The following is a 14632-nucleotide window of genomic DNA, read 5'->3' as shown; positions in this document are numbered from 1 at the left end:
CTAACGGACAGCTCACTTATAAATGTCCAAACTGAACTTCTGACCTTCAAACTTCCTTCACCTCGACCTGCTTCAGAATCTTCTACGTGTCAGTTGATGGCGCTTCTAAGTTCCAGTTGCTCAGGACGAAAACCCTGGAATCCTCCTTGATGCTTTTCTTTTATCTCAGACTCTACATCCAAACCCTCGGCAAATACTACTGGTTTTACTTTAAAAACATATGAAACAAACCGACGGATTCTCATCATTTCTAACACTACCACCCTGGCCTAAAGCACCATCATTGCTGAGATTATTATAACAACTTCCTGACCGGACTCTTTGCTTCTGCTCTTTCTTCCATAAGGTTTATTTTCAACACAGCAGCCAAAATGAATTATTTAAAAATGATGCATTGCTGTGCCCAAAATCTTGCAACGTCTCCCCATTTCACCCAGAACATGAAACGAAAGCGATGCAGAAACACTGTGGACGTGCTGCTTTTTACCTCTCTAACCTCACCTGTCGACGTGTATCTCTCGTACCTGCTCCTCTAGACTCCTCGCTGTTCCGTAAACATGCTCTGCATGTTCTGCCTTTTACACTGGCTGTTCCTCCTTCTGGAGAACACTCTTCCCCCAGATATTTTCATAGAAAACTCCTCCACTTCCTTTACTTCTCTGATCAAAATCATCTTCTCACCGAGGCTTAACCCTGGCCTGCGTAACCACCTCAACCCTCAGTATTGTCAATCCTGACCTTTCTCTATTTTGATAAAATTTACTATCTTCTAACACATCGCATAGCATACATATCTATTATATTTATTATTTATTGTCTATATCACTCTGCTAGAAATATACCTGATGCATCAGTTGCTGATATGCATTATTACACATGTCTGGAACCAAGAAAAGCCGAGGCGGTGCTCCTATAAGCTACAAAGTCTATCAGTGCTTGGAGGTACTCAGCTCAACAGATACTCTAAAACTCATGATATAGCAATGACAATATCTATAAATTTTTAACTACGGTCTTAACAGCTAAAAAATATTCTCTAAAATCTTAGGTTTTTTTTAATGTTAATGTGTAAGGCTCAAACTAAAAGATAATTTAAAGTAAGGTAACCAGATGGTCCCTTCGTTTTAGCTTATATTATTACAAAAATCTCAAAGAAGATTCACAGTACTAAGCACTGGACCAGAAATATTTCACGATTATTTGCGATCTTGTTCGAAGTTGAATAAGTGGTCATTTTGGAGTAAGTTAATTGGGAAGTTTTTTTTTTTTTGGTCTCTTTTTAATGATGAGAGCAATATCCATAGACTATAATTCAGAGTAAATGTTTATCTAGTAAAATACCCTACCTTTATGAATTGCCCTGAGATAATTTCAGCTTTTTTTTTTTTTTTTCAGTTGCCCTCACCACATGGCTAGTTAAAGGAAGAGTCTCTTCTTTAATTTAGGGGGAAAATTCTTTGTTTCTAAAAGCTTTACACGTGTAAGGAGTCTCAAAGTAAATCTGACCTACATTTGGGTAGCTGATGCCATTGAAATCAGTCAGGAAAAAGAGCTTAAACTGACATCACAGTATAGTAATCCCACTATAAACAGAAAAAAAAATTTTAACTCTCCCTATGAAGACAAGCCTTCACTTTATTTCACTATTTATGTTCAAGCAGCCTGACTTAATATAGTATTGTTCTCTAAAGTAGCACTTGCCTATGATATATACAACTTAATTATTCTGACATCTTTAAACTACAGTTACCCATTGTTTTATATACTTTTCTATGCAAGTACTTCTCAAAGTGAAAGTAGAGATTTTTTGACACTACATACTTTCAACAATAAGGAGTGAATTCAAAATGCAGTGAATAAAGTAATAAGTTAGTTTTATTACTAAGATATAATTTCACAGAAAAGTTGATGGGTTTTCTTTTGTACTTAAATAATTCACAGAATTTTACATTTACTGGAGAAGCGTGGTGGCGTGAGATGCCCTCTGGTGTCCTACCTTGACGTTACAACAAGGTGAACAGCTGTAATTCACCAAAAGATTCTCTGCTCAACACTCAAACACATCTAAGAGATCCACGCATCAGAACACCCGAGGGTGTATAAATCTGAGGGAACAAGGAAGGAAGGAGGGCAAAGGAGCAGAGACAGTGCCGCAGACAGAGCCCAGAGCTCACCGTGGGTCTTGGGAGAGGAGAGGAATCAGGCTGCTGCGTGCCCTTTCCGCAGCCCTGGGCACTCCCGCCTGAGTGGCCAGCACAGACTGTGACCAAACCCAGTGACCGGGGTCAGAAACGAAACTCAGAGGTGCGGCAGCTGTGCTCTACCAACTTCCATTGCCAAACAGAACACAAAGCCATGGCGCCTCCCGTACCCTCGAGGGCTAGCAGCGGGCGCCAGGAGCAGCTGTGGCAGGTGCGTGTGGGGTTACAGAGCACACTCTGCGGCCCTGAGAAATGGAGAAGTAGTTCCTGAGTGGTCTACAGCTAATTCCAGTGACGAGGGTGGAGATGCAAGGCAGCCGAGGCCACAAGGGCAGACGTGGCCTCTCCCAGCTCATCCCACCCCTCCACCCCCTCCACCCCCTCCACCCCCTCCACCCCCCCCCAACAAAAGAGGGGGGTGGAGGAAAGGAAGAAAAGTAAGAAAAGACAAATATATGGGACAAAAAGACATTTGACTTTAGATGATGAACATACAACATGATGTGTTATAAACCGAACACTTGTAACTATAAAATTTTATTAACCAACATCACCCCAATAAACTTAATAAAATTTTTAAATGACAAGAAAAATATAAATCTACCCATAATTCATCTACTATTCTCATAAAACTCATAAATCATGTGTGCTTTCCATTTCCATCTAAGACTACATCCATAAGTGTGCCTGACAAGTAATAAATTTAATAAGAGAAAATTCAAACCAAAAATATGCTGTTGATAAATTTACCTAGAAACAGCATTTTGGTTATAAAATAAGTCAAAAGAAACTTAAAAATAGCTAAAAATTTACCAAAGCTATAACCGACGTTCTGCAATCAAATGCCAAATGAAAACAAAAACCTACTAGCCAATGACATTTACCATTCACAAAAGATTATAATAAATCTGTTATGCCTTCCTAGCCCTCTTTAGAAAGCCTAAGCACCACTATTTCTCATGGCCGAATGAGATACTCTTTTAATAAAAGATAATATGAAAAGAGTAAAATATATTCTGAGAACTAGAAATCATATTCAGTGGAGAGGCAGGTAAGGGAACACATGTACCAATCAGGTGGCCTAGAGATTTGGTTCTAAAGGCCAATACTGAAAATAAGCCCATGTAGGTATTGGATCTGAGAACTTCTATACAAAGTCAGGATCCCTGAAGGGTTATACCCTCAATGAAAAAGTGAGTTACTTTTTAATCTGCTCTGCAGAAACAGACAGAAAATGTGTATTTCCACCTTGACTCTCTGTGAAAGGAAAAAAATCGTTCTTCTGGGAACTTTTTGGTCATAGACTTGGGGACATAAATTCACTCTGCATACAAGGTCCAAAATAACTACATTACCAGACTTTGAAATTAATTTGGACCAGAGTTGCTAGGCCCCCAGAAGCAGGGACGGGCAAAATAAGACGCAAGGGCAAAATCTGGAAGAAAGTCATACCCGTTTGTTTTACGTATTATTGTCTGTGGTCGCTTTTATGCTATAATAACAGAGTTGATTAGTTATGACGAAAATCGCATGGGGCCACAAAGCCTAAAATATTTACTACCTCGCCCTTTATAAAAAAGATTGCTGACCCCTAGTAAAAAATACTGATAATAATGTCAAAGGTGTTTGAAACAAAACAAGATGAATTAAGGCACTTTAAAACGATATCCTGTAAATCTGAGCTTAATCAAAGAGCCAAAAATATTGGTTAACTCTAGGCCTAGTTAAGTTATCATTTTAAAACTTCAAAAGTCAAAACCTATGTTCAAAGTAAAAGCATGGTGATAGTTTAATTCTGAATCTTCCCATTCACCTCAGAGAAGACATATAAAATAACAAGAAAAATATGGTGGGAAAAAAGTGAAAGAAAATGAAAATTAAATCTCCAGAGATACTAGGAATGAAAAAAAAAAAAAAAACCCACAAACTCCAAATCAGGTGAACGAGCAAAAGGCAAGTAAAACCAAGAGAGCCAGGGAGAGGACCCAGGAGGACGCAGAAAGGAAAACCAGAAGCAAGGGGCACAGAGAGAGCCTACCGGTGGCAGCTCTCAGAATTGGCACGCTCATTCCCACGAAGGAAAACAAAAAAAAAAAGAATGGGCCTCACTCTCCCTGGAACGTGAGAAGACAACAGAGGAGCTCTTAAAAATATAAAACATGTAAAGAAAATGTACGGAAACCAGATGAGATCACAAAGCAAAATCCAACTGTCCCCCGTATAGAAGAAGCGTATTTAAAGTGATTCTGAAAGATCAACAATAAAGGGCTGGGCAAAGCTATTCATGGGGAAAAGATACCAGGAAAAGATGGACCCTCCCCCCGCCGCCTAAAAAAAGAGCCACAATATCAATATCAGACGAAACAGCAGAAATCAGGTCAAAAACCAGGAAACAAAAGCACTTTAAAAAATGGAACAGTTAAAAATAATCATAATAGCAACTTTACCATAGAGAATAAATTCTAGAATACATAACGGGCAAAAATATACTAACATTTTTAGACTTTAATTTTCAGAGCATGATAGATCAAGTACCAAAAAAGTTAATAAGGAATAGAAGACACCCAAACACTATAACTAATAAAGTAGGTTTTATATATACCAAACACCATACTTTAAAATTGTAAGATTTACATCCTTTTCAAGTGTCTATAGGATATCTATGAAAATTAGGCCATAAAGGAAAGCACAATAAATTACAAAATGTAGAAGTAATACCTACAATGTTCTCTGAACATTATATAAAACTAAAATTAATAACAAAATCAAAAAATAAAACAATCTTTCTACATAGAAACTCTTGCTTAAACAACTCAGGCCTATCTGAAAAATTAGAATGACAGTCATATTGCCTTCCATTCTATCATGAGTTTGTTATGACAATAATGCATAGAAGCGGGTTTATTCAATACAGAATTACTTATTAACCATTACACTTGGTTCCCCCCAGCAGAAATTCTGTTTAGATCACTTCTATTTTCTCGATAAAAATGATTAGGTCATCAATCAGGTGAGAGTTATGATGAAGAAGGAAGTACTGAAAGTTTGAAGAAAGAGGAAAATGTATGAAAAAATCTTTATAAAGAGTTGGAAGAGAGACTGGTGATTATGAACTTAAATCTTGGTATGTTTAGAAGTATGGACAAGAGGGAGTAAGAGATGGTGAAAAACTCTTTGAAGAGGCTCAGTGAACTAAAGCCTCTCATAAGGTTAAAGAATTCCCAGAGTTTGGGTACCAGAAGGGGTAAGCCGGAAAGATCAGTGGTACACGAAGAGCAAGATATTTGAAATGGAAATTTTGGAATTCTTTGCGGGTATGGCAAGGGAGAGGGTAACTCAAGGAGAATAGAAAACAAGCGCTTTGAAATTGGGAAGCCAGGTTTTAAAAGAATTATTTAAGTGGATACTGAAGTCATAAAAATATTTGGCTAATGGATATGGGACAGGGTGACAGTGAGCCAGAAGCTATATTCTTTTTTTTTGTTTTTTCATTTCTTTTTTTTTTTTTTTAAATGTATTAGGGTGACATTGGTTAATAAAATTATATAGGTTTCAAGTGTAAAATTCTATAATATATCATCTGGATATTGCATTGTATGTTCACCACCCAAAGTCAAATCTCCTTCCATCGCCATACATTTGACCCCCTTATCTACCTCCCCACACCCCCCTTTCCTTCTGGTAACCACTAGACTGTTGTCTGTGTCTATGAGTTTTGGTTTTTTGTGTGTCTTGTTCATTTGTTACTTTCAAGGAACAAAACAGTGATCTGGGAAGCAACAGAAGACAAGAAGAAAAAACGGGTGGTATTGTCTGACAGATAACATACGATTCGGAGCTGAATGAGTCAAAGTAGGAAGGAGTGAAAACAGAGCGGACATGGCAGGAAGAAGGGAGAAGGATACGTGTCCCACTTTCAGCCCAGCTGTACTGGGAACATGGAAAAGAAAACAGATCACTTGAAAAGAGTGCAGAAAAAACAGGGGAGTCTTTAGAAGGGGCGTCTCACTCTGGGTACACTAATGCTACTACTAATAGTGATCTGCACATGAGTGTCCTCATTAAAACTGAACGAGGACTCTAAAAGGTTGTGTATAGCTGAATATACACAGAAAAGCAAAGAACTTGCGATGGCTCCATAGTGCAGTGGTTAGCTCGTCTGCTTTACACGCGGAAGGTCCTGGGTTCATGCCCCAAGTGGAGCCACAGACCATACCCCGGGTGCACCAGGCCCTGGGTGCACCCCTGTGGGAGGAGACGTCCCACCTTCAGAGATCCAGTTCTTAAGGGGAAATGGCAACATACATAGGTCGGGGGTGGAAGTGGGGGGAGAATCAAAGTGGCAGGGGGGAAAGAAAAGCAAAGAACTTGAGGTCACCATACTGGCTGCAGCCAGAAAAGGAATGTTATTAAACCTAAGCAGAGACAATACGGGGTGTGCGTGCGTGCGTGTGTGTGTGTGCGCACATGCATCTATAGACAAATTTAAAAAAAAAAAAAAAAAACTTCCAACTATTTGAAAATTTCACAAAGAATTTTTTAAAAATAATAAAGTACCAGAAAAACAAAGAAAAGTATTTAAGAGCACGGTACAGAAAGTCATATGTAGATTGCCCCAGTAAGTCACCTTCACACACCAGATAATAATCTCTTATAGAGGCCAACAGAATATCCACAGGAAGCTTACTTTAAAAGAATGATACATACATAGAGATATTGCAACAAGATTAGGTACAGAACCCTGAAAAATGAAAAATACTGAAATCACGGAATGCATACTAAAGAGATTGGATTAGTTTTAGCTCTTGTCCAGAAGTAAAATCCAAAGAAACAGCACCACCTACTGGAATTTCTCATATTTAAAAATATTCTCAATCCTTGGAAAATGTGACTACTGGGTAACATATTTGGGTAAGAAGATAAACACTAAAAGACAAAATCCAACACAAAACCAAAAAGCTTATATTAAAAAGTATTAGTTCTTGGCCTATAATTCTGAATTCAAATAACTAACCACTTTGACTAAATTCATAAGAATATTTTATTAAAGATAAAAAAATATTCTTGACCGGTAAAAAAGAGTATATATCAGAGTAACTCACAGATATGGTATTCCTGTATGCTGCTTGAATAACCATATATTGCAGAATAGCCGAAGATTATGATCATGACAACGTCTCTACTATCCAATTCCATAATATGTGCTGAGTGCCCCTCCACAGCGTACTGCTGACCATGCCCAATAACAGTGGGAGTTTTGGTACTCCATGACTGACTACGTATGTTGAAAACCCATAATTCATCTGTAACATTGCCATCATTTGTTTCAATTCTGCCTCCATACATAAAGATGTTTTCCTGTAAATTAAAAAAACACATATATTAACAAACAGAATACTTATTTCTTAGCAATATATAGTAATTAAAAATAAAAGTTGAATTTAAACTTAAATTTAATTGCTCGCGACATGCATAAGACGTAGCTCTAATTTCTAAAAAGTCAAATGGGAACACGTGAGTAATGAAAATTAATGCTTTTGCTTACAAAGAGAGGGGAAGGGAATCCATGCTTTCCAAAAATTACTTTAACATATTTTATTTAGAACAACTAACTACATTGCATAGTCGATTAACTATATTTTTTTATTATCCTACTTGCTGAGTCCCTAGTTGTTACATTTGAATTTCACCATCTATATGGACTGCTTTGGGCTAGTCTTGAGCGTTCACTGCTTTGATCAAGCACTGTTCACCAAAAAGGTAGACCACATTTGTGAATCCTGTGGAGTACATTTTTATTACCATTCCTCATGCTATGGAAAGACTCTTTCAACAACCTAAGAATAGAAAGGAATTTCTTCAACCTAATAAAGATCATCGAATAAAAACACATAACTAATACTAGACTTAATGATGAAAGACTGGATGCTTTCCCACTAAGGTCACAAACAAAACAAAGACATCCACTTTTGCCACTTACATTCCATGTCATACTCAAGGTTTTAACCAGAGAAACTAGGCAAAGACTGAATATGGAGCTGAATCCAGCATATCCAAACAAGATTTAATTGAGTGGTATGAGTCCTCAAATTTTATTTATTTTTTTAAAATAAATAATAAAATTTGAGGACTCATACCACTCAATTTCCAAACTAAGTACAGTATGGGGAATATGGTCAATAATATTGTAATAACTATATATAGTTCCAGGTGGGTGCTAGATTTGTCAGGGGATCACTCTGTAAATTATATAAATGTCTAACTACTATGCTATACATCTGAAACTAATATAAAATAATGCTGAGTGTCAACTGTAATTAAAAATAAAAATTAATTTTAAAAAACTTACTACAAAGCAAAAGTCATCAAGACAGTGTGCGACTGGCATAAAAATAAACATATAAGTTAACAGAACTGAGAGTCCAAAAGTAAATCCATACATTTACAGCCAACTGATATTTGACAAGAGTGCCAAGACCATTCAACACAGAAATAACAGTCTCTTCAACAAATGGTGCTAAGAGAACTGGACAGTCACATGCAAAAGAAAAAACTTGAACCCTTACTGCACATCGTATATAAAACTTAACTCAAAATGAATCAAAGACTTAAATGTAAGAGCCAAAACAATAACATTCTTAAAAGAAAACATGCAGTGAATTTTCACGACCTTAGATTTGAAGGAGAATTTTTAGATATGATGCCATAATCACAGAAAGCAAAAGAAAAAAATGATAAAGAGGATTGCATCAAAATTAAAAAAACTTGTGCTTCAAAAGACACCATAAGAAAGTGAAAGTTCACAGAATAGGAAAAAAAATATCTGTGAATCATATATCTCGTAAGGGATTTGTATCTAGAATATATAAAGGATTCTTATATCCCAATAATAAAAAGATGAATAACTCTATTTAAAAATGGGGAAAGTACCCAAAGAAAATACAAGTTGCCAATAAGCACATGAAATGATGCTCACCAACATCAGTCAACAGGAAAATTCAATTAAAGCATAATGAGATCCCACTAGGACGGCTATAATCAAAAGACAGACACTAACGAGAGCTGGTGGGGATCTATAGATGGCTGCAGGGGATGTAAAGTGGTACCGCCACTTTGGCAAACAGTCTGTCAATTCCTCAAAAAGTTAAATATAAAGTTACCATTTGACCCTGGAATTCCAATCCTATGTAGACATCCAGGAGAAATGAAAACATATGTTCACACCAAACTTATACATAAATGTTCATAGTACCGTTATTCACAATAGCCAAAAGTTGGAAAGAACCCAAATATCCATCAACTGATAAAAAGATAAACGAAATGCAGTATACATTCATATTAGCCCTAAAAATGAAGTACTGATACATGCTATAACACACCAGTCAACGGCCACATAGTATACAATTTCATCTATATGAAATGTCCAGAATAGACAAATTTATAAAGACAAGAAGTAGAATCATGATTGTTTAAGGCTGGGGGGATGAGGAGGTTTGGGGTGATAACTAAAGAATACAGAGTTTCTATGTGAAGGGATGAAAATGTTCTCATCTTGATTACACAACGCTGCAATTTTGCACGAATCTTCGAGAGATGGTTGCACAACTCAGAATATACTGAAAACCAACTGTATACTTTCAATGAGTGAATTATATGGTATGTCAACAATATCTCAATTAAAAATGAAATAAAAAAAAAACTAAAAGACTAAACTAAAAGAAACATGTACATACTACATCTATACACAGGTTTTTATTTTTAAAACATGCATAAAAAAGTGGTAGTTTAATCTTTACATTGTTCCTGTATTTCCTAAATTTTATTAAATAAGCACAGGAAATATATAAATTCTGACTTGAAGGATTGATGCACAGACCATAAAACACATGAATCTTTGTGGATTCAAAACAAAAACCTGTCATTTTAATCATGCTAAAGTTATGAATCCAATGAATACATAAAAATAACTGATTACAACGCAATCTGTACCAAAATCCCAATAACACTTTGTGAGAAATAGAAAAATCCATCCTAAAATCCATATGGAATTTTAAGGGACCTTTAACAGACAAAACAAACTTGAAAAATAAGACCAAAGTTGGAAGTCTCACACTTCCTCATTTAAAAACTTACTACAAAATGACAGTAATCAAAAGTGTGGAACTGGTAAAATACAGACATAGAAATCAACCTTCATATACACGGTCAGATGATTTTCAACAAAAGTGCCAAGACCATTCAATGGGAAAAAGACAGTCTTTTCAACATATTATACATAAATGCTCATAGCACCATTATTCTGAACAGCCGAAAGTTAGAAACAACCCAAATATCCATCAACTGATGAAATGATAAACAAAATGTAGTATAAACCTACACAACAGAACACTGGGATAATGCTGGGAAAACTCAATATGCACATGTAAAAGAAAGAAATTGGACCTTTAGCATACACCATAAACAAAAATTAACTGAAAACAGATTAAAGACCTAAACATAAGAACTAACACTTTAAAACCCTTAAAAGAAAATATAGGGAAAAGACTTCATGACATCTGGATTTGGCAATGATTTCCTGGATATGATACCAAAGGAACAGGTTAACAAAATTAAAAACAGATACATTGAACTATGTCAAAATTAAAACTTCTACACATCAAAAGACACTATCAACAGAGTACAAAGAAAACAGCCCAAAGAATGGTAGAAAATATTTGCAAACCATATATCTAATTAGATATTAATATCCAGAATATATAAAGAACTCCTATAACTCAACAACAAAAAACAAACGACCCAATTAAAGGACTTGAATATGTTCCTCCAGAGAAGGCACACCAATAGCCGGTAAGCACTTGAAAAAATGTTCACCATTACTGATCATCATTAAGGAAACGCAAATCAAAACCACAATGACACACCACTTCGCACTAATTAGGATGGTTATTATAACAACAACAACAACAACAAAAATAATAATAATAATCAAAAAATAACGAGTGTTGACATGGATATGGAGGAATTGGAACCCTGGTAAGAATGTAAAATGGTGCAGCCACTGGTGAAAACAATACGGCAGTTCCTCAAAAGAGTAAAATTACCATATAATCCAGCAATTCCATTTCCGGCTATCTACCTCAAAGAACTGAAAGGAGAGACAGTAGCAGATGTCTGTACACCCATTTGCACAGCAGCAGCATTATTTACAATACCAAAAACCTAAAAGCAACCCAAGGCCTATCGATACATAAAGGGATAAACAAAATGTGGTATATATGCACAATGGAATATTATTCAGGCTTCGAAAGAAAGAAAATTCTGACACATGCTACAACATAATGAACCTTGGAGACATTATGCTAAGTGAAATCACAAATGCTGTATGATTCCACTTACACGAGGTACCCAGAGCAGTGAAATTCACAGAAACAGAAAGCAGAATGATGGTTACCAGGGTCTGGGGAAGGGAAGAATGGGGAGTTATGGTTTAATGGGTACAGAGTTTCAGTTTTGCAAGATGAAAAAAGATCTAGAGATAATGGTGGTAAAGGTTATACAACAATCTGAACGTACTTAATGCCAATGAACGCAAAAATGGTTCAAATGATAAATTTTAGGCTATGTGTATTTTACAATTTATTTTAAAAAGTGGTTGACCTGATGACTAAGTAAAAAGCCAAAGACAAAAAGTCACCTTATTTCTTCTCATGCTCAATAGAGGACTGTACTCAAATCCATTTTTTTATTAAAATAGTATATGAATCTGTGAAACCCCAAGTTATCCTGGTCCATACGATCTATTGTTCTCATTAAGTGTTTGAAATAAATTTGACATTTTGTTTATTTTTTCTCTAAGGTAAACTAAAAATAATAATTAAAATTTAAAAAGCAAGATCCATACCTGATATAAAGCAAGAGAGTGGCCATATCTCTGGAGAGGTCCCCTTGATACGGTTCCTACATTCCATATACTGTTTTCTAAATTGTAACTAAAAGCAAGAAAAAAAATAACTTCGTAAGCTAAAATTTATTTTTTTAATCTGCATATGCTTTCTTACCTGTATTCAAGTATTCATTAAATTCAAAACAATTCGAATAAACTCATAATTTTGCGTACCATAGTAGATATTTTTTAATAAAGACATTCAAGACATACCTACTGTAAGTTAGGATTCAATCACCTAAATGTATAATATACATTACCTGGACTAAGCTCTTTATTACTGGAATTAATTTGTTCAATTGCTTTAATAATTTCAAACAATGGCTTAACCTAAACAATAGTGAGCTGTTCTGCATTTTTTAATTTAAAAAAAAAAAGCCAGCTTTTTCTTTTGGAACTAGAGGGAAATTCTCTCCATTGTTACAACAGCCATTTGCTTTAAGTATTCATTTTTATTCTTTTATATGCACTTAACTTAGCATTTTATAAATTAACCAAGAAGTATATATATGTTATGTACAAATACACCTAGTTTACTGATCAGTTTGAGATTGTACAAAATGAATCTAGTAAGATAGAAACTCACATAAAACTAAGGTACTATTAAATTACAGGATGGAAAATGAAAATTAACATTTGTTTTGCTGGTTTAAAAGTATACATATGAAAACAGAAGCCCCAAACTATGGATTTCAAACGCTTACCTAACAGAATTCCAGTTTAGCTGTCACCATCATACTCTACCCTCGAATCTCTTCAGTTTGCCAAAACATACAAAAGGAAGCCAAGAACTCACTAGGACCTTGTTTAAGAAGCTCACTATCAACTATTATTCTTGTTCTCTTTCTTCCTTTAACTCATCAGGAAAAAAGGAAGAGGGGTCGGGTAGGGTTACCAAAAACTGTTTTCAGTATTATGTTTAACTTATTTCCTATACTGGAATTATAAGTTCTAAGATACATGGGCATGATGAGGAAATATAATCGATCAGAACATAACTTCCACAGACTTTCACTACTACAGCTACCTACCTACCAGTATCTGCACCCAACACACTGCTTTCCCCCAAGTGACCATAAACTAGGACTCAGCAAACTAATTCTGTAAAGGGCCAGACAGTAAATAAGTATCTTAGGCTTTGTGGACTATGTTGGTCCTACATAGTCTTTGCTTTCTCACAGCCCATTAAAAATGCAAAAAACATTTTACGTTATTTTCACAGGTTTTTTCATTTTCATTAATCATAATTAATTTCCTTCCCGTTTCCACATTTGAATCTCATTTTTTCAGGTTCTTTTCATATTTTAGCAATTTATTTTAATCCCAACTCTCTTTCAATTATTTCTACTATACTTTATCCCTCATATATTGTGTTATAGAATTCTATTAACTGAAATACCTAAAACTCTTCCTCCCTCTCTCTAGAATTTATTTTATTTTACACTTTAATTCTAGTTAAATCGATCTCTTCTTATAAGCAACAGAATTTTTAAATGCCCAAAACTAACAGGGCTAGTACTTTTAGTGGGTAGGAGTGCCAGATAAAATACAGGATGCCCAGTTAAATCTAAATTTCAGATAAACGGTAAACATTTTTTTAATATTGGTAGAACCCATGGAATATTTGGGACAAACTCAAAAGAGAATATTGCAAGGGCCTACTAATACTAAAATATTATTCATTGTTTATCTGAACTTCAAGTTTTACTGGGTGTCCTGTATATTTCTCTTCTAAATCCAGCAACCTATTGACGACGCAGCATTATGGTACACTTCCAGGGTCAGTTTTGATTGGGTGATGCCCAAGTCGCACCAGTTATGACATATTATGAGTATCACCACTGAAAACAGCACTGGTAATCAAATTAGTCTTCCTATTTCCCCTTTTATTCTATTATTGAACGTTCATAAAATACAATCACCGTCTGAAAAGAAATCAGATAAAGCTGCCATCCGTGTGATTTCCCTTACCATCCAATCATGCAGGGGACAATCTCTATTGAGAAAACAGTAAACGATCTGTTTTATAATACTAGTACTGTTCTCCGAACAAAACCTTCTAAAGTAAATTCAAAGTAAAAAAAAAGTTCAGGTAAATTAATTTACAGTACAAATTGAAAGTATTTTTATATAAACAACTACACTTCATTCTGAAGAAATAAAATGTGGCAGGATTCATAGTGTCTAATACAGGCCTGGTCTGGCCTTACTTCAAGTTAATATTTTCTGACTCAGAATTTATTAAAAGCACTCTAGAGAGGTAATGAAATATTTATACAAAACCCTACATGCACAACGACAAATCTTTAATTATGGATATACTGAATTCATAGGTTCTCAAATCAGTTCCATGTAGCAAATAGATACTACCATAAAATAAACATCAATTTGGACAGCAAAAAAAAAACAGACATTTAGGATAGTCTTGTTACCAATAAAATCTCGCTTAAATAATAAATTGTGAAAATCTTAAAAAAAAAAAAAAACT

The 14632-nt window shown here is 35.2% G+C and overlaps 1 protein-coding gene across 17 annotated transcripts in view; it reads right to left on the bottom strand.

Annotated features, from left to right (window-relative positions):
* The window catches only part of ATRNL1 (attractin like 1), a 535879-nt gene that overhangs the window by 481032 nt on the left and 40215 nt on the right, over positions 1–14632 (bottom strand). For all 17 annotated transcript variants that reach the window (XR_004951254.1, XR_004951255.1, XR_004951256.1 and 14 more), the window contains exons 7-8: positions 12103–12190; positions 7304–7559 (exon numbers count right to left, since the gene is read on the bottom strand). Coding sequence is in view for 13 of the 17 variants with exons in the window: in XM_036222140.1 (XP_036078033.1) it covers positions 7304–7559; positions 12103–12190 (344 nt within the window). In the remaining 4 variants the exon portion in view is untranslated. The remainder of the gene's footprint in view (positions 1–7303; positions 7560–12102; positions 12191–14632) is intronic.

The sequence above is a fragment of the Rousettus aegyptiacus genome, unplaced genomic scaffold (genome assembly GCF_014176215.1).
Source record: "Rousettus aegyptiacus isolate mRouAeg1 unplaced genomic scaffold, mRouAeg1.p scaffold_m13_p_6, whole genome shotgun sequence".
Taxonomy (NCBI): domain Eukaryota; kingdom Metazoa; phylum Chordata; class Mammalia; order Chiroptera; family Pteropodidae; genus Rousettus; species Rousettus aegyptiacus.
Note: the sequence above shows the minus strand (reverse complement) of the source record. Positions and strands in the feature narration are given on the sequence as shown.